Source organism: Aplidium turbinatum, chromosome 11 (assembly GCF_918807975.1).
Source record: "Aplidium turbinatum chromosome 11, kaAplTurb1.1, whole genome shotgun sequence".
NCBI lineage: Eukaryota > Metazoa > Chordata > Ascidiacea > Aplousobranchia > Polyclinidae > Aplidium > Aplidium turbinatum.
Window position 1 is genome coordinate 14499810 of NC_137482.1, and position 20913 is coordinate 14520722.

General features: G+C 36.0%; 1 protein-coding gene across 1 annotated transcript in view; it reads right to left on the reverse strand.

The window, feature by feature from the left end:
- Positions 1-20595, reverse strand: part of LOC145779257 (cleavage stimulation factor subunit 3-like) — a 32140-nt gene extending 11545 nt beyond the window's left edge. Inside the window, exons 1-8 of the mRNA XM_082590798.1 lie at positions 20460-20595; positions 15149-15244; positions 13153-13248; positions 7445-7575; positions 3723-3824; positions 3493-3619; positions 3180-3338; positions 2621-2702 (exon numbers count right to left, since the gene is read on the reverse strand). Of these exons, the coding sequence (XP_082446924.1) occupies positions 2621-2702; positions 3180-3338; positions 3493-3619; positions 3723-3824; positions 7445-7575; positions 13153-13248; positions 15149-15244; positions 20460-20492 (826 nt within the window). The 5' untranslated portion in view covers positions 20493-20595. The remainder of the gene's footprint in view (positions 1-2620; positions 2703-3179; positions 3339-3492; positions 3620-3722; positions 3825-7444; positions 7576-13152; positions 13249-15148; positions 15245-20459) is intronic.
- Between the last annotated feature and the right edge of the window lie 318 nt (positions 20596-20913).

The following is a 20913-nucleotide window of genomic DNA, read 5'->3' on the forward strand; positions in this document are numbered from 1 at the left end:
TTAGATGGTCAACGGACCTGCCTTGTTTTGGAAAGTTTTGCCTACATTCCGACATATTTTTTATTAAAGTACGGTAGGTTAATACGCTGCTTCTTGCCTGCACTGCGCAATCAAAAACTTAGGTCTACATCAAGTCATCAACACTATATTTTACCAGGGCTATGACATTGTCAACAAGATTTTGTGGCTAGGCTATCAATCTTTATTTAAATGTTTTAGTTTAAACTTTTAAGAATTGGAAGTATACAAGTTTCCTTTGGCTTTACTGTGGGCTGGGCTAAATTTTGGTTTAGTTGAAGTTTGGGCTGTCATCTATGAGACTTCAAAACATGGTAGGCCTGCCCTATTCAGTCGGTTACAAATCGTGCATTTGCTTTATAACTTTTTAAGTTAATGCCCTATTTGTATGCAGAAAGCTGTTTTTCGCAGTGACATACAGAAGCAGTCTACGAAGAGCGGCAAATCAATTTGTTGGCAAGTTACACCAACATGGCATCTCTTCACAAAATTTTGAATAAAAAAGAACTTGGGCTATTTGTTTATGGAACATGTTATATAAAACCATGCTTATCGTGACGACGGAATTATTTTAATGCTTTTCAACAAAGTTTGAAGTGGCCTTTGTATTGTTGGCTATAAGTCAATGCTAGGCATGTATTAATGTCTCACTTTTAGGCAGCCTATTAGCCAAACACCGAAGTAGGTTATTTTGTTAACTTAATGCCAAGAATTTTTGTTTAAAAATTGGAAAAAACAAGTGCTCTCCCCCCCCCCCCCCTTCTTACTAACCGTTGCTGTCAATGTCAAGACACACTGACCCTTTTTAGAGACAGTTGGTTGAGTTCATGTTGCCTACATAGTTGGTTCAGCAAACAAAAATTTGGCGCGATTGGTGAATACCGTTTCTTGAAAAATGTGACTGAACTTCCTGCTTCACAAATTGCCCGAGGACAAGAAGGCTATTCCCACAAACAATAACTCTACTCTAACGTAGTTTGGCCAACTGATTTGAACACATTATGCTACTTCAGTGAACAAGTCCGCAGTATTGGCTCCATATATAAAGCATAGGAGACTTTCTGCATACAGTAACGGTTATTTTTAGTTGGTTTCAGAAAATTTTACGTCAAACTAATTTATCTTTAAACGGACTTAAACTGTGCATGAAAACCATTTCGCTATGAACAGGTAGGTTTAGAGCCGTCGTTAATGTAGTAACGTTTTTCAGTGTGCGTGTGTGCAGTTGGCTATGTGTAGTTTGAAATCGCAGAACTTTCACTTTCCGTTTTGGCAGCTCAATTGATGAGCGCGTGCAATCAGCCAACGCAGTTCAAGGGCAACCTGTCTTGGATTGTTCACTGGCAACATTAACACAATCATTGGTATGTAAACAGACACTTAGACACTTCCAAGTATGCATTAAGTGCCATGATCGAAAGTGATACATTTCGCATTGAGGATAAGTAACAAGTATTCTCACAGACCTCCATTAAACTCGACACATTGACGTAACGGAAGTCTACGGCAGCAAGCTACTGAACAGCTGATGGCGAAAGGCAAAGTAATAAGACCAAGAGAAAATATTCAGACTACGATTGAACAGAATCACAATGGAATCAGGCAAACAAAACGGTTGTCCACAAAAAAATAAATTCCTCAAGTAAGCTATGAACAAGAACGTTGAACTTTCATTCTTTCGCTTCTCATCGGTAGCACTGCTACAAGCATGCATACTGCCAGAATGTGTTATTTGAGAGCTTTTGTAATATACTTGTTTGTGGGAATTGAAGCAGGTGAAATAAAACAGCCTTTGAAAAAAAGAATTATTTATGTAAAAAATAGTCTTTTTAAATGAATGAATGCATTGCGTAGCCTAATAATTCTGCCTGTCTGCAATTTTACGTGCGATTGTTGTCATTGTGGTTTAGTTTGTGTGGTTCATTTTAGTTTCTTTAAAATTGAAACAGCGTGTTTACTTTATTTAGATCTTTCACTGCCATAAGAGACCACTCATATGGCGCAGGATACCACAACTTTCAAGATCACTCATAACTCTTCTAATTTACCGTTTTACCTGATGCCTCAAAGATACATGAGATCACTGTACCTTTGTACATGGCTCAACCTAACGCATCAAAAATTGAAGTATGAGTGGGCAGCTTCGCATCATAACTTCACTTTCAACCTTGGTAAGTAGTTGATGCTTGTTTGCAACAGTCCATACATGTACTTCAGCCCATACATAGGCCAAGTGCTGTGTATGTGAGAAAACTCAGTATAATAATGTACATCTCAGTCGTATGCCTTGCAACTAGTGTAGTACCCTTGCAAACAGCAGGTTAGGCCAAAGACAGGCTTATAAGGTATGGTTGATTTCTTGTGGACTTTAATGTGTGTACAAAATAAGAGTAAGGCTCAGGCTTCGAAGAATTTAGCTATGCATTCTGTCTTGGACCACTTCAACTTTCTTGATCTGCTTTCTACAACAAGATTACTCACAAGTCGAATGCAGAACTTATGTTTAAATGCGTCAATTCAAGCGCATTCCACTTAATCGACAAAAATTCAAACGCACACATATAAAAATAAGTCATCGATAAATTGTCAAAGAAACGTTTACCTCGCTTAGATACATAAGTAGCATCATCAGCTCTCATGGGGTTTGATCTTTCCCAGTCAATGTACTTTTTCCACAAAGCAACCTGAAACATATCACGGTGTTGTTTGATTACACAGCCAGTGAAAAAGCTTTTGACACAAATATTACAGTCCTGTTCTACAAAACAGGTCTAATTTTACTCTATGTCCCAAGTATGAGACACAACACCATGGAAACAGAAAAAATCCAGAAAACACTACTTTTTTATTCTACTGTATGATATTCGATTGTTGTATTATTTTACCACTGAGTAAGAACAATACATCCAGCATTACGTGGACACAGTACAATTGAAATTCAGATATGATACACAAAAAATATGCATGTTGTTTACTGTTTAGGCACAAAACTGCTTACAGGGACACTATTTCATTTCAAATACCATTGCGGAAAACCTGAAATTATAGTTCAGTGAAAATCACGTGTAATAAAATAGTAATGGGTAAATCACATCGGTAAGCATCTAAATATAGACCAAGTGCATTAAAAACTAGTAAAACACATAAAATCGATTTCTGACTTGTTTGGTTTCCTCTGCACTCCCATTCGGTGGACAAGCAGGGTTATGACGCTGCAAGCTCCTTGTCATTGCTTCAAATTCTTTTGCAACTCTTCGAGCATTCAAATATTCCCTTGCACGGTCGTCCAGCATTTTCTTTGCGATTACAGGATTAATGCTCTAGAAATAAAACGCGCCACTGTTTGCACAAACGTGTATCATGAAAATCAACTCAAGAAAATTAGGCACGAAATAAACAACTATTTCTGTTCGGCTTAAATTTAATGTCGTCTCATGAACCACCTGCGGTGTCATCAATTGGAACAATACGAACCTGTTCATACTGAGAGTACTCTCTCCACAACTGCTCAATGTTAATCATCGGATTAACGCAACCTCTTTGATATATTCTTCTCACTGTCGTAATTCTTTGATTTTCGGCGTAAGATCCAACAGCTTCGCTATAACGAAAAGCAATAGATGCAAATTATTTTGTAAATCGTAAAATTGCTTAAGCATAACTTGATTCTCATTACACTACAGAAATAATATTTTAGAACTTACACTGATTTAAGAAAAGCTATGTAATCTGCCCAAATCTGGAAAGACATAATGTCCATTCCAATTTTTTCCAAAGCAAAATCATACGCTTGTGCCATCTTTTCTCTGTAACAAAATTAATGCAAATTCAAAGTCACGTTTTCAAGTTGAGCTTCGGCAGTCTTTCCGCCAAACTCGACATGTGGAAAGAAATTCAATAAACCGTCGAGTTGGGCGAAACGTCAAGATAAAAACTCGTATATAAATTTTCCATCCAAATTAGGCAAAGCATAAAAAACATATTTCACAAACACTATCAATCTGTAGCCGGCTGCATAGCCGAGTGGTGAGAGCCCTGAAACGGCAATCGAAAGGGCGCACGTTCGACACCGCTCAAGAGCATGCGGCTGTGTCTTTGGCAGGACACTTAAAGGCATGCTTGAAGGTGGACACGAAGATTGGCTTCCTTGCCTTCCCGTCCACTTAATCTAAATCTTCAACCACCGGGTGTAAGCCTGGATACGACAAACAAACAATCAATCTATGCAAGATAAAATTAGTTCGACAGCCTGAGATTGGGACTAAATTATAAAACACGCACTATAAAAAATCATTGCTTGAACTTCATGCTTCAAAATACGTAGTAGCCCACTAGAGCACAGAATATACTATATTTCATTCACTCATTCTGCATCGCGCTTAAAAACTGGTTAATAATTGTGTGATTTTTCGGTAATGAGCCGACTTTCTACATGTAGGCTACTGAAGACAACAACTGTGGGGATAAGGCGCAACAGAATATGGAAGAAACTCAATTAATTGTCAAAAAACAGCTTGATTACAGGTACAAAGCAAAAAACTAAAAATAAACGAAAAGTGCGATTACACAGTAAAAGTCAAAACTGTTGTAATTTTTAGGGATGTGCCGATTACAGAATTTTTGCCGATGCCGATTCTTAAATATTTGCCGATTCCGATGCCGATACCGATTCTTTGGTTAAATGATTAAAGCTGCTTTTAGTTGGCGCTTTACAAGTGGTTTCGATTTTGTTACAAGTTGCTGCCTTTGAAGTGTCTAAAAGCGTTCACTTTGTCGCCTGCTCTAGACAGCGTGATTTTTTACGGTACCGTAGTTCTTTACTTCTTGCGCGCTACAAAGTGGTGATAGACACTAGAGATGCAGCGAACCCAAAATTTTTATCCGCACACCGCACCGCAACTGACTCATCTATCCGCGCACCGCACCGCACACCGCAATTTATCTGGAACTTTGACACTGCACCGCACCGCACACCGCAAATTACAAAATTAAAAAAAAATATTTTAACGAGTTATTGTTTAGAAAGTCAATTGTAGGAAAAAGCATCCATGGCATATAACTGGTAACCTAGTACCAATACAGTTGTGCACTAATTGGCCAGGCTAACCAGATCATATTCTCTTATCAGCAATGCATCTAAGTTCTAAGACATAATACAAACTAAGACAAATAGAATGTTCCTGGATCCAGTATCAGGACTTTTGAACACTTTTTGTAAGCAATAATGCAATTATAATGCCAGTGGCTATATGAACTACACACACAAGAGTAAAACTTATAGCCTGAACTCACTGGGCTAACTGATATAGTAAATAATGCGGTAGTTGCGCTAGGCCTATAGCCTGGTAACTGAGCTTATCAGCTAGGCTACTAACCAAAAACATTCGTACAGCTTCCCTGACAAGCAAGCCCTAAAACCCTGTCAACTGCAAGCCATTTGCAATTTGCATTTGCATAGCTTTCCATCTTAGGGTTTCCGAAGGGAAAAATAACTGATCCGTGTTTCCAATTTAAATTTGAAGTTTCATAGCTGATTCTTGAAAAGTTGAAAGTTTACGTTTACGAAAGTTTAATTTCTTGAAAGTTTACGTTTACGAAAAATTAATTTCTTGAAAGTTTACGCGGCAAGCGGCGCGGCTTTGTCATTTCAACCTTCCACGCGGCGCGGCGCGGCACGCGGCGAAAAAGTCAAAAGCGGCCGCGTACGCGGCGCGGCTTGCATCACTAATAGACACGCGTTTTATTTGTCGCGGAAATCAGTCAAAAGAGAAAAATCGCCATCGCTCACAGAGTGCAAAATAAACGTAGCTTAACGCAGTGTGCAAAATATTATCTTGTGCGGTTTGCAGTATTTTTCTCGCAGAATTCAAGAAGGTGCCAGAAACAAGAAGAAAAAAAGACCAGAGTGTAAAAGAAAATGAACGCAGCGGTATTGAATACACAAAAACCTTTAAAAAAGTAACACACTAGCCTTGCATTCAAAGTGCATCAATAGACGAAAAAAGAAAAACATATTGTGAAGAAATTACTATTGTTTTCGAACGTAGAGTTGCAGACAATCTTGTTGCTTAGCAAACACGTGAAGATTACCGGGTAGCTGGTTTGGTTACGTTTGCGCAATCACATGATTGTTTGTTGAACGCATTAAGCGTAATAGGCCTACACTTGGAATTTACTTCTCTCTGCTTAGTAAATTGACATTAAGCAACTTTCAGTGACTACGAATTTTACAACGATTAAACAATAATTACAAAGAACATTTCCGCTTTTTAATATTCAAAATTAAAGGCACGTAAATTAAAATGCAATAACATCAACTTTTCTCCAGTTGCTGCAGTAAGTCTGGTTCGTTGAGGCGTAAAAATGTTGCCACCTGTGCTAAAAATTCGTTCGCTTTCGATCGACGATGGTGGTGACGAAAGCAATTTATTTGCAATTTTTAACAATGATGGATTTATGTAGCCAGTGCGGGGATGACGAAATAAATTAAGATTTCCTTTCCGTTACATAACTTAAAGCAGGTGATTGATACAGGAGAAAATAATCGCACAAGAACATAATAAATTGACGTCTACAATGTTTAAAAACAATGACAACTTCTAACTGCACACGATGTCATTTCTCTTTTTGCTGCGTTAAAAATGTCTGCATTAAGGTATATTCTACAGATCAAAGAAAACTCCCTAATTTTGCCGACTAGAGCTGGGACAGCATTTGGCTGTAACATAGTCCGTTTCATGGGTTGAACAAATAATCGAGTGATTATTGCGCAAACGAGGTAATCTTTTTTCACGTGTTTACTAAGTGACAAGATTAATTCACTGCAATTCAGCGTCTGAAAAGATATAACTTGCAACTTCACACGTTGTTTTCCATTGACGCCCTTTGTTTTTTTCTAAAGCGTTTTGAATTTTTCAGACAGTTGCTCTCATTTTCTTAGCAGTTTATACTCCCTCGCTTTTTCTCTTCTGTTCTCCTCGCGTTCTCCTTTTCTCCTCGCATACTGCAAGCTAATAACTATTACGTAATAATCTATTTCTCCTTTAACTTCTAACCGTTGTGTAATCATTCAACTTTTATATTTTATCTGGTCTGATTTTCTCTTTGAACGTTTTTCGTCATTTCAAAGAAAGAAAGTATTTTGATCTCGTGCCTACTAAACAAGAGTTTACAAAATGGCGGACAATCGTCATAATTCAGACTACCGCTCTCCGAATGCTAGTTGAGGCTGATGCGGTTGTTCAAAGAAGCCGTTCTTTGATCGGTATTTCCACGCGCTCGCGCTACTTTTGATTAGGAAACTTTGATAAAGAATCGGAAATCGGCATTTTTTTCCGATGCCGATTCCGATTCTCCAAAAATTGCCGATACCTGCCGATTCCGATTAATCGGCACATCCTTAGTAATTTTAATCCACGCTTCTTACCTGTATGAAGATAAGCCACTTTTTGTTTCTCTGACATAGGTTAAATAACATTTCCACAAATCGATATTAAGCACTCTCATTAAGCATCTTTGAAACAACTTTTCCACTTTTTCATAATTTCGTGCTTTCATCTGAAGAAAAGACCGCCACTTAAAACGATAATATCATAGGCAAAAGTGATATACTGTTTATTCTATACACATTTTCCACTACCATTTCATTGAAAGTTTCACTTACCCATTATTCTGAATCGTTACATAATGGAGGCGACTAAAAGCATTTTCAAACAAACGAGCTTCAAATTATGCCAGCCGGTTAGTGTTCTTCGTTGACAATGTAGTGTACTTTTCAGTGATTGAATATTGCTTTGTGAATAAGTGCAAAACTATTTTTTACCTAGAATGTTTACATTTTTCAAAATAATAGACTACCTACAGTTGGCACAACTTTTGATTTGGTAACTTCTAATTTAATTTGGACAACAAACATCTTTAAATGGACAAAATTAAATTACGAAAGTGCGGTACAAAAAGCTAATGATCGAGAACAATGGCGCATTGTATCCAACCCTCAATACGAAGAAGGAACATAATGATAACAGTTGGCAATGCGTTTTCTGCATTTTTTGATTTTAAAAATGCATTCTAATCACGTGTTTTAATTTTGCTTCTACCTCTTTACAAAAACCAATTATCGCAAACTGTGTGATAAACCACAGAAATAAGTCGCAACAGATGTAATTTATAGACTAAAGTACAATTGAGTAAGACGGTTGTATGGCTTGGTGTGATTTTTAATACAAAGCTGTAAAATCAGTTATATATTTCCGTTACTTGAGAAGGGCTAACTTGAGTATGGCCGAAAACGTTCGTAGTTTTATGTTCACTCTAATTGTATGATGTTAAATACCGTGGGGTTGCTTGGTTTTATCTGTCTATGGTTAAAGCTAAGCCGTTCTTTAATAATTGTGAAATTGAGATTGGATAATGCTAAAAATCTGCTTGTTTGACAAGATATAACTGTGCAATGCACTATTGCGGACTTCTAAGAAACCCCAAACACACAATTTCAGTAAATAACTGAATTAATATTTCCTTGACTTTTGATAAGTATTATTGACCCAAATAAACTTTTAGTCATCTAAATTTTCAAGTAGAAAGTAAATGAATTGGACTGTATGTTTTCGTTTCACAAAATACAATCTACATATTTGTAGTTTTGTTTGATTAGGCCTACATAAAAACTCCTCATGCAAAGATACAGTCCATACAAAACTTGTTATTGGTATTGGAATTTCTGACAACAAAGAGATAGCTTAGTAGCCTACCATGCCTGTATTACAATGTTTATAGGCCGACTAATGTCACTGGTAGTTAGTGATGGAACAATATCCAACTCCAGCCATTTTGTCAACTCCGGCTACGAAGTGATCGTGACTCCAGCCAGAAGATGTAGGTGTGTGTGTGCAAACTGTGTGTGTGGCTGTGATCAAGTTCATGATCTTGGGTAAACCTAATCTTATGTGGTATCATTATTATTGTGGTATTGCAGTAATACAAGAATACACAACATGTTGGCTGTAATGTAAGTCTTAAACATATGCGTGAAATGGAAAATGAAATCAAGGAAGTCAGTTGAAAACCTTCAATATCTTAGAAAGACTACTACATCAAATAGATAGAGAATATAGCTAAATTTGAATCTACCCCAAAGTTTATTCCAAATGAATCCTAAAGGACCGTAAACATTAGGATAAAGCGGCTTCATTAAGAGTGCCTGCTTGGCTATCGCTTCACTGCTTGATAAGGGTGGTGTACAGCGAAACAGGACAGTTGAGAGGATAATTTGGGACCAGTATCAATGAGACTATATCAGGCCCCAATATCAGATACTAAGAAAAACACACCACATCCAACAAATGTTAGGTGGCTCCTTTAAATTCTCGAGCCTCTTGGAATGGTTACAAGCTCCTAAAATTGTCCCGAGTCAAACCTACCCTATGGACCTCCCTGTCAACGCTACTGCCAACAATTGCTTGGTTAAAACAATGATCATATATATATGAAGTACCGCAGATAGTAACAAAGGCTGGAAGCTTTAGCCATTCTGTAGCCGAAACATCCTATCCAGCTAAAATGTTGCCTCCGTTGCATCACTACTGGTAGTCTCTTGAGCTTTCGAGAAGTATGTGCTCACAGTGTTTCTAAATCGCACCTTTCATCGTGCAGCACATTGTTATGTTATGCCAAAATACTAAGTTGATATTTTCATACAATGCTGAAATGAAAAAGTCTCTTCTTGTATACAGCGGCATGGTACAAGGCATTCTTTTATAAAAAAAAAAAAAAAAACTTATTTTCTGGTTGTATGCGAGACAGAAAAGCTCAATATCTTGAGCTTTTGTAGTCATGCTAATCACACAACTGCACCTAAAAGATCATTTAAAAAAAATTAAATCTGAGGAGTTCAATTTTTTTTAGATAAGCTTACCACATTGAAGATATTTTATAACAAAACCAAATAGTCGCACAATACACCAAGCTTTTGCAACCATTTAACAAATATATGCGATTGTCCGAATCAGAAAATGTTTGGTTTGGTTATAGAAATTTTTACAATTAAATGATTTGCAGATGTAACCGGTAGGCTATATTAACTGATTTTTTTCTGTAAGTGTCTTCTACATATCAGAAATGTGCTGAAACATAGTGTTAATTATTCCATTTCATTAGGTTCTGCAGTAAACACCAAAAAAGAGTAGGCTAGTATGCAACAGTTTATATGCAGTGTTGATCAGCCATTGACAAGCAGTCAGTCAGTTTTCAACAAACCTTTGCTTGAGAACATTTCAATCACACACCATAGCTACATGAGTACATACTAGCGCATTGATTACAACAGACCAGCTATATTTCACTTCACATGCTAGGTCTATGAGCAACTCAATCATTTGTTTGTACTGTATAAGTGTATAGTGTATAAGAATGATTGCTTTTCGTTTTAACTAAATAACTAACTGCTTCATTTTTAATTTCAACATCAGCATTGTAAAAAAATAAATGGAAGTAAGTTGAAATAATCATATTTTAATTTTATAGAAGTCGATGTAATAGCCTACTCGTGATATAGCACACACAAAAACTTCACTCAAGATACACAGTGACGTGGAGCTGCACTTCATTAAAGTAAGATTATGCTTACGGTACGGTACTTTTTACAATTTTCATAAAAGTCGTGGAACATACTTCGCTGAGCTGAACCAGTTTGCCTTGTGATATACAATATATTATATATCTGCGATGCGTACAACACCGTATAAAAAGTCATTTTATTAAACAAATTCATTGTTCCTAAAAGGCAAAACTATCGAGCAGTCACAAAAATGTAAACTGTTTTTTCGGACAAGCTGCAAGTTGCATCTGGACCGAACGCTGTAGAAGTATTTGAGGTAGTTTACACCCATTGATATTATGGTATTGAGTTGCCAAGTTTGAATTAATGAATTGATTATGCAGTTTAGAATGCTCTGCTTGACATCACGATTAACAACTGAAATTTTATTCTGTCATGTTTTTCACATGCAGCCTACCGCCATGTCTTTAAGAATAAAAGGTCTGATTTAATTGAGTTCAACCCATGAGTGCAAAGTGCTCTCTTTTTCTTGTGACTATCTTTTTTTTAGAAACTGTTCATCCAGATTTTGTAAAATCTGTGGCAATTTGCATTATCCACAATTTTTTCTATCACCCTGACTTATGTTCTGTTGTTTTAAGCAGTCAAGAAGATCTTTCTTGATAAGTTTCTATACAACTTCATTAAAAATAACACAAGCCTACCAACAGTAGTTGTGTAAAACTAAATCAGTCTGCCAACACAAATGTCCAATGATTTTTGCTCTTACGCAAAACACTTTGCTATGAGTGAATCCTTTCAGTGGATGCGTTGACTATTGCCTTGTCTGAAATCAGGGTTGATCGGTTTAAACCGCCCGGTTAAAACCTGGTTTAAACCGGGCAGTTTTGACCACCTATTGCTGGTCAAAACTGGTCAAAATCCCTTTAGTGTATGAATCAAGTTGCTTTTCAATTGAATTAAAAGTATTACCCTCCATGTTATTACTTATTAGTAATGATGTTCAACTATATTTTGTTTTGATCAACATAACCTAAATGCTGGATTTGGAACAAAAAATATTCAACTTCTCTGTTTGTTTTTGATATTTCAATCAGTTGGTTATTTTAATTATTGAGAAAAGTCAAATTCTAAAAATAAGTTTCTGATGAACCAAAAAATGCTTGGTAGAACGATGAACAATTTGCACAGCCAACTGAAGTACAAGAATTTATTCCAACAATTTTTTTTTATGAAAAACATTTGCCATCAAATTTTATCCAGTTAAAATAAAACAATGCGAATGCATATTCTAAGATGCTTTAAAAATTAAAGACAGGATAGTTTATGATTCGTTCTTTGAAGCAAAGTACACGTCAAGCCAAGAAAGGATTATCGGAAAAGGAACAAGTTGTGATGCCTTATGCCTATCTACTTTATGCAAGTTAGAACACCTCAATTGAACAATTGGAATTAACAAGTCTCTCCAGTATATTTAAATGCTTCATTCACCAGTCAATTTCATCTTTTCCTTCTCCCTCCTCCCTCACCTTCTACCATCTCCCTCACGTTTTCAGTGATTTTCTGGCGAACACGATCAAGCAACTCACTACGGGGTTTTGGCCAGTCAGGTCCAGGGTTTTGACCAGTTTTGACCGGTTTAAACCTAGTTTTGACCGGTTAAAACCAGGTTTAAACCGCTTAGTGGTCAAAACCCAGTTTTGACCACTTAGAGATCAACCCTGTCTGAAATGCTTTTCTTTTATTAGAAAATACTGCGTATTTTTTTTAATCAATATTGAGATCATTGTAAATGCATAAGCTAATGCTCTTGTGGTAGCTTAAAATGTGTCGGCGAGCAGTTTGTTCGCAGTAAGTTACCACATAGACAAATTGTTAGCTAAAACTATCATCACTCAACAGAAGAAGTACAAAGCATCTTCAGAATGAATTTATGAAGCACATTTTTGATCAAATAAAGGACAGTAATCAAAGCGCTGATGTAACACAGAGTACAACATCACAAATGCAGTAAGATATTGCATAGATGATAAGGAGATTGTTGGTTTCGGAGTCTATTGAGTTTTCTTGGAATAAAACAAAACTAAAATTCTTGCGCTGCACACCATTGAGACATATTCCTAAATAGTTGAAACTGAAAACATGACATGTTAAAACTTTTATCATGATTTAGTAGAAATATATACCATCTAATGCGTCTCTGAAGGGAAAAAGTGACCAGTTTTACATCTTTGGGAAACAATCATAAATTAATTCTGTATACACATGAAAAAAGAGAGAACTTATTTATATGGTATATTATATAAGTTACAACTTTAAATTTACAACGATTGCAATCTGATCTTCATAAAAAGTGGTTTTCAAAAACTATGGTACACCAGTGTGTCTGCACTCTGCAATACTGTGCAGCATAGGAAACATTGAAACAGTTTGTAAAACTTAAACTTTTTTAACAATTCCAACCTGACCATCACAGCTTCACATTCGTTTGTTTAATAATTGCTAAACAACGTAATTAAAATTACATATGCACTGCAGTATTGTATAATAGTAAATGTGCATATAAAGTAACATACCTCTTGCTCAATGTATATTTTCCAATATCGTCCTGTTGTTGGAAATTGTGTAACTAGTCTTTCATATGACTTCCTTGCTTTGTTAATAGTTTGCATCTGAACACCGAAAAATCAAGTACAGATCATAAAGCAACAATGAAAAGTTATAGCAATGTAAGCAAATTCTCATCAAAATTCAATGAATTTCAGTCTGATTAGAAGAAACAATCTAGCCTACCTATTTATTCGGTTTACCAAACTATTGAACCTGGGTCCATCAATTATGAAAATAACCAAGTATAGCAGAATTCACTTAATAAATTCTCACAAACAAAAACAATTTTGGACTTAAAGATGTCATATTTAAAAAGAAAGGTTGCGGGATGATAAAATTTCTACCACTTCCCATCAAAAATTAACTTAAAACCATTGAAAATGAGGCTAGGTGGAAAGCAGCCATGAAAGAATAATAAGAAAAACTCCCATAAATAACATTTCAGAACAACAGTGGCACTGCGATTTTGCTTTTTTTGGCAGCAATGCCGCTCGACACGCGCCGTCACTATTCGACAAACGCCGTTCCTTACAGAAAAAAAATTCACAAAAAAAAACGAGAGAGGATGTCAGGTCGAGGAACAATCGGGGGCGGGGAGCATCGCGTGAAGCAATCATAAGAGCGCAACTTACGTAAATTTTCTTGCGCCAGGTACTTCAAGGCAAGGCCTAAAAGCGACGATTCACGCGAGAAATTCCCAAGGCGTCTGCGCCGCCATTTTGAACACTGCGTAAAAATGCTTTGATTCAAGTTCTAACGGCTGGAACCAAACAATTCGCCACACACGTTTTGTGCTATTCAACACAACAGGATTATTTTATAGATGATATAACCTAGGCTACTTTTAGTTGTCAACGTCTATGCCAGTTTGTATTTCGCCCTATAAGCTAATTAAGAATATTGCAATGTTAAAATGACTCTGTTGGATACTTGTTACGAAATTTTTCACATCTAGAAAACAGCCTAGTTTCCGACCAAATGTTCAGATATACAGATGAAAAAAGTCGCGATTTTTATAGAAAGGAGTTCTCTTGCAGAAGAACATTTTAAACACTGCGGGAAAATGTTTCAATCGAAGTTCTAACGCCTGGCATCAAGCATTTGGAAACTTGCATATTTCGCTCCTAACTGTGTTTGCGTGCGAGTACGTACATAACCATTTACGCATTTGAAGCGAGACTACGAGATTAAAGAAATGCCAAAGGAAAAAAATCTCGCAATAGGTTACGCTAGCGGTATAACCTAAGGTTTTTTTCTTTTGCAATCCTCAATTTCGCGTTTTCAACAGCTCTTCCTGGAGCAAAACAAATAATATACAAGTCCGGTAGGTACACAACTTAGCGCTCGATACTTTTTTGCAATCACTCAACCAGCGTGCGACTAAAAACTTAAGTGACTCTGATGTACAATACATCCACACAACTTGTGGTGTAATTTGCGGCCAAACGCTTATCTAACTTTTGTGACGTCATATTACTATTCGACAAACAAACGCAGAATTTTTGGTCGTTCGACAAGAAAGAAAAAATCGCAGCCCTGTGTCATAGCAAAGAAAAATTATTATGTTATAAAAGATGCAATTATATATCTTTTTAACCTTTTAAAACGCTGCATTTGGACATTAAACACATTTGTTCATAAAATCAGTTTTAATACTCGTAGGTATCATCTTCTGAAATGTAACATTTCCTTGAAAAGGTTGAAAACATTTTCAGGCAGCATTGATAACAATTATGCATTTCAATGGACTGCATTGCGAATGACATAATTAGTACAAGCCACATGATCAAGGAGGTACCGATGATGGTGAAATATCCACCAATAATCGATTACACATGTTGATTTATCCTGAAACTTATATAGGCTAGTTCAAATTATTATCAAAGACTTGGGAACTTATTTACTGATAACTACACTCAAGATGCAGTCTCCTCTGGCTTCATGTTAATCTGCATACGGTACCTGTGCTTCTCGAATTAAGTTGTTCCATGCCTCCATGTCATAGCTATTTTCTTCAATTCGCTGTTCAATTTTACGTATCTTTTGTGGCACGTATTCCTGAAACATGTCAGCTTTTGAATGCTTAAAATTAGTAAAAGTGTAAATAAAAACAGACTGAAAACAACAATAAGTAAGAAATTCTATATTAAAATATTTGTACATAGTAATTATATCAACGTAATTTATCCGGCCCAAAAACTGATCGTTTGAGAAAAAATGTCATTCAATTATTTAAACAACATGGCTTAAATATTACTGTGGAGACTGGCCTTATTGAAACTGACTTTCTTGACGTCACTTTGAATTCACTATCTGGTAAATTCTGGCCTTATCGAAAACCCAATGATGATCCAATTTACATTCATGCCCAGTCCAATCACCCACCCAACATTAAGAGACAAATCCCGACTATGATTGCAAAGCGATTGTCCGCCACATCATTTGGCCAGAATGAATTTGATCTGTTTATCCGCATCTGTTTATAGTGATGCCCTTTTGAAAAGTGGTTTTACGGAGAGAGTTTGCTACAAATCTGCTAATAACTTGCGTACATCTAGGAAAAGGAGTCGGAAAATTTTATGGTTCAATCCTCCTTTCAGCTTGCAGGTTGATAGCAACATTGGTAAAGAATTTTTCAAACTCATTTCTATCCACTTTCCGTCCCATCATAGATTGCATAAAATATTCAACCGTAATACTATAAAGCTGAGCTACAGTTGTACTCCGAATGTTGCAAGCATCATATCCTCCCACAATAAGTCAATATTGCAGGCTGATAATGAACCATCTCAGCCTGGTTGCAATTGTAGGGTGAAGCCAGATTGTCCTTTGAATGGACAATGCTTGCAGAAGGCCGTTGTTTACAAAGCCACCATTGATAACGGCCCCAAGGTTCTTAATTACATTGGTTGTTGTGAGACTACTTTTAAAAAACGTTTTTCCAACCACAAATGTTCCTTTTTGGATAGATCTAAACGAAACAGCACGGAACTATCTAAGGCAGTTTGGGACCTTAAAGACAGGGGTGTTGATCCTAAAATAACATGGTCCATCCATTGCTGTGCTCGGCCTTATAGTGGAGGTGGTCGTAATAATTGTGGCCTCTGTTTGGCTGAAAAGCTGGCCATTCTGAAGGCTGATAGTAACCACCTTCTGAACAAGCATTCTGAATTGGTGGGTACATGTCGTCATAGAAACAAATTTAAACTCAAGTACTTCAAAATAAAATAAATTCCTTTTAATTTTACAGGTACTAAATTTAAAAATACATTTCATTTGATTTTTACAGGTTATAAATTTCAAACTAAATTTCATTTGGTTTTTACAGGTTTTAAAAAAATTAAATTTCATTTTGTTCAGGTTACTTTATCCTTATGGCATTTTGCTTCATTGTGATGTCACAGGTGTTGGCATCATTTTGCTTGGTTGCAAGCTGAACATTCTAATTGAGGCTTTGTAGTAACGGATGGAGGCTAGTCCTTTGTAATTCTGAGGGTTTTTTTGCAGATTGGATTATGGTTATAATACTTAATATCTTTTCAGGAATTACAGGTTTAAAAGTTTTTTGCAGGTTAAATTACAGTTATAATATTTAATATCTCTTCAAGAATTACTGATTTATTGTTTTTGCATGTTTTTCAGAACTTCTGATGATCCGTTAAAGGTGAAACAGGCTGTTAAGGATTCAGATAGTAATAACTATATTTGATTTAGTAATTTTATCATATATTATACAATCAAAGCCTGTTAACTCGAAGTTGAAGGGCTCGGCCAAATTGCTTTGAGTTATCCATAGTTCAAGTTATCCGTAGTTCACACAAAACATGTTGCAATGACGCAACAACAAGTATAATATTACGCAATATTACTGGTACACATGCAAATAGTCAACAGCAGTTTGTCTCAATGCCTTCACTTTCTTCAACACAATGTATTGTTCAACTTTTTTTAGATAGACAGAAGTCTCAGCAGAATTATGTTGCACTTGCCACAAGAAGTCTTGTATCCCCATGCACTGATTAAGTGCTCTTGTTTCTGTTGGTCTGGCTTCTGGCTCGTTGTCATCATCATCATCACTTGCAGCAGTGTCAGTTATCTTGTATTTTTCTGTTACTGCCCCAAGAATGTCATCAGCTGTTGTATAGTTTCCGGAGGTCCCATCAAAAATCACACAGACATTTGCAGCACATCTGGTGATCTCAGCAATAGAGAATAGAGATGTAATCTTCATCAGATGTGTCCACTGTGACTTCAAAGCCAGGAGTCATAGCAATGAAACTGGCATGCTTGAAGCAATTGCTTATCGTTATCACCCCAACTGATATCCAAGCTCTATCAAAGATGTGCAATGCTTTCAAAACATTGACATTTTTCAGTAATTCCAAGATAGAGAGCGCTACATGTGCATTGTGCATATGCTCTGGGGGCACAAAAATGCTTCGAGTTAACCAAACTTTCCAGTTATGAAACTTCGAGTTAGGGATAGTTGTTTGCATGTATTTGATAGGCGTTTTGCAGGGACCAGTCAACCTCCTTTGATATAGGGAGAGTTTTGAAATAAAGAGCTTCGAGTGATCGAGCATTGACTGTAATAACATACCGTAAAATGTATTATATATACCAGGGGTGTGCAACCTTTATCACAAGAGGGCCAGATATAAATAACTGGGTGAAACCGCGGGCCGCACGTTTATTTAACATTTGATTTCTAGTAGTTGCAACCACAAAACAAGTAGTTTTTTTTGTTTTTCAAGTTATTCTTATCGCATTATAGGGGTTATCTCCTTGCAGAAATAATAAGTTAAGACGCATAAATTTCTGAAGGAAACTGCTATTTAAATATATTGTCACACCGTCTTTAAACGAGTTCAGTGAGAAGTTTACAGCTGGCTTCTTTTCCCGACGGCTTTTTCCAAATTTACTTTAATGGAAGTGCTCGCAATTCGAAGTCCATTTTCCAAGTGTTCGTCTGTCAGAAACAATCAATAGGGAAATTTCATGATGCCCATTTTAAAAAAAAATTGTTCGCACAAATACGTTGAGCCAAAAAAAGCCATTTTTGAAGCCATGGATGTTTTTAAATGTGGAAAGTCATCTTGGTTGAGATGTTTTCAGTAAAAATCGCCAAAATTCTTTTTTAAATACTTTACTTTCAAGTCCGTTTTCTCTTGATGATCAATCAGTTCAAGTTATATCTGCTAGTGCTTTGTCAATGTCTGTGTTGAATGGCGAAGCGAATATACCAAACAAATGTTCATAAATTCCTTGAAAAGATTTGAAGTCCTTGAAAGAAGCCAAAAATGCATAGCCTACAACAATTGTTCAAGTTGGTGTGCAAATTCAGTTTTCTTCTCAGGATGCATTCAATAGTTTCTCAAAATTGGAAAGTGGAAAAAATTTCCTGTCTGCTCGTGAGCTTCCCAAAGTCGTAATTTGTTCATAATGCCTTTTATGTGACCATACATTTTTACGTTCCAAATAATTAAATATATACATTGGATTGGCGGTGGCCGGTGGGAGATTTCTAAAATGGTTAACAGAAGGTGCGAAATCTAGAATAATCCACTCCACAATGAATTGTTCACACCTGCCAGACTAAATTAACTTATAAACACGTTTCGCGGGCTGCACACAATTCAAACTTGGCACATCTTCGCGGGCCGCACAATTTTTCTTCGCGGGCCGCATTTGGCCCGCGGGCCGCACGTTGCACACCCCTGATATATACAATAGCATAACTGCATACAGTGGCACACAGTTATGGTCTCAAGGCTCATCAGTACAATGGTGCACTGCAAAAGATACCCATTTTACCCACATAGGTATAAAGTAAACCCCATGTAAAGTTTTTCCATTTTTGGTCTCTAAAGACAAAAAATGAAAGATTGTTGTATATTGCCAATGCCATAAAATGTGCACTTGTGTAGTGCACATTAGATGCATAGTCAGTCAAATTAGCCACAAGCAAGTTAAGCAGAGTCGACAAAATCTACAAATCTTAAAATCCAAATTTTTAGGAACATCAAACTGAGAAACTATACAGGATGAACACTGTTTGAAAAATTAGAAAACTCAAAACAACAGCTATCTACAATAGTTTTCTGTATTATTTTACCATATGTATAGAAGTTCTATTAGTATTAGTGCGATAAATGGTATTTATACCATAAAAGAGTGCTCAATGACAAGCACAATGCTAAGCAAAACAAATTCAAGCAAATTGAATCACTATTATCAAAGTAACTTTTACAGCCTGTTCTGATGATCTCGCAAAGGGTGAAACAGACTGTAAAGGTTATATACTTTGTGATTCAATTTAATAGAAGCTTTATTATAAATATATATATATCATATACGGGTCTGCTACTATTCGGTGAGTCCGATTCGGTGAGTTTGATTCGGTGAGTTCCTAACTTCTAACCCCTAACCTTAACTCCTAACCCTAAAACGGCAATGATAATTAGGCTACGGTACCCAATAATTAAAAAAAAAAATTGAAAAAATCCCCCGTTAAGGGATCGGACTCACCGAATCGGACTAACCGAATCGGACTAACCGAATCGGACTCACCGAATCGGACTCACCGAAACGGGCCATTCCGATCATATACAGCTACTGCAAAATGACTTTGGACCTTAATAAATTTTCAAGACAAACAAAGATTTTTTATACAATGAAACCTTTTAATAAAACCAATCGAAATCGACCTTTTTTAATTTTTTGTCATATTGCATTATTAAAATCTTCTTCACATTTTTCACAATCTTTGCACTTTGTATCGTTAGTCATACCGGTAATGCTTATGGTTAGTCGTATGATCTGATGTAAAACGCACAGATACAAACCTGGCGTAAATTTTTCTGTACGCAAAAAAGTCCGAAGTCATTTTATAGTACCGATAGCTGTATCATATATTAAAAATAGCTAACTCTTATACATATATACCCCATATTTAATCTTGCATCTCTGTCAGCAAGCAACGATGCAAGATTTACAGATTAAAAAAAAACAATTAGCAAAACTACTTTAAAAACAAGTACAAATGCAGTAGGTTCCCTTCAATTGTGATATTTTTGTTAATAGTTAAAGAAACTTAAGGGTCAATAGGAGCCAAAAACACTTCATGATTAAGTGATTAAGTCTGAGTAGTGACCACTCGGACTAAATGTGACTTGACTGGAAGTCTTAGAAATCCAATTTAAACTTTCAATATTGGTTAGGCTACTAGTACTAAAGAAAATTTTAATTTTGAAAGCAATAAACAATAATTTACCACTTCATCAGATTTCTTTGTCTTTGACATCATTGAATAGAAGAAGGTAGCCTATCTTTATCTTTATGAGATCCAAGAAAACTCAGAAATAGTGTTGGAAGTAGCAGATAAATATTATAAAAAAAGAAAGTAACCTAAATATATACAGCATGAAATAGGAATAGTTGAGTTAAAATTTGTGCCGCTTTTTATGCAAAGCTGTTCAGAGGAATTGCTTGCATGCTGGTACACCAAAATTCTATTTCTAACCAAACCTCACTTAAAATCTATTTGGTATATAATTAATTAATTATGATTTTTAATGTGGTTTTTAATCAATATCTCAATAAATAGATATCATAAAGTTGTATAACAAAGTCACAAAAAAAAGTTCAACAGGTACCATTAAATAAATTCTCAGTTCTATGGACACATGTATGTCAATAAAACTTTAATAAATTAAACATAATAAAGA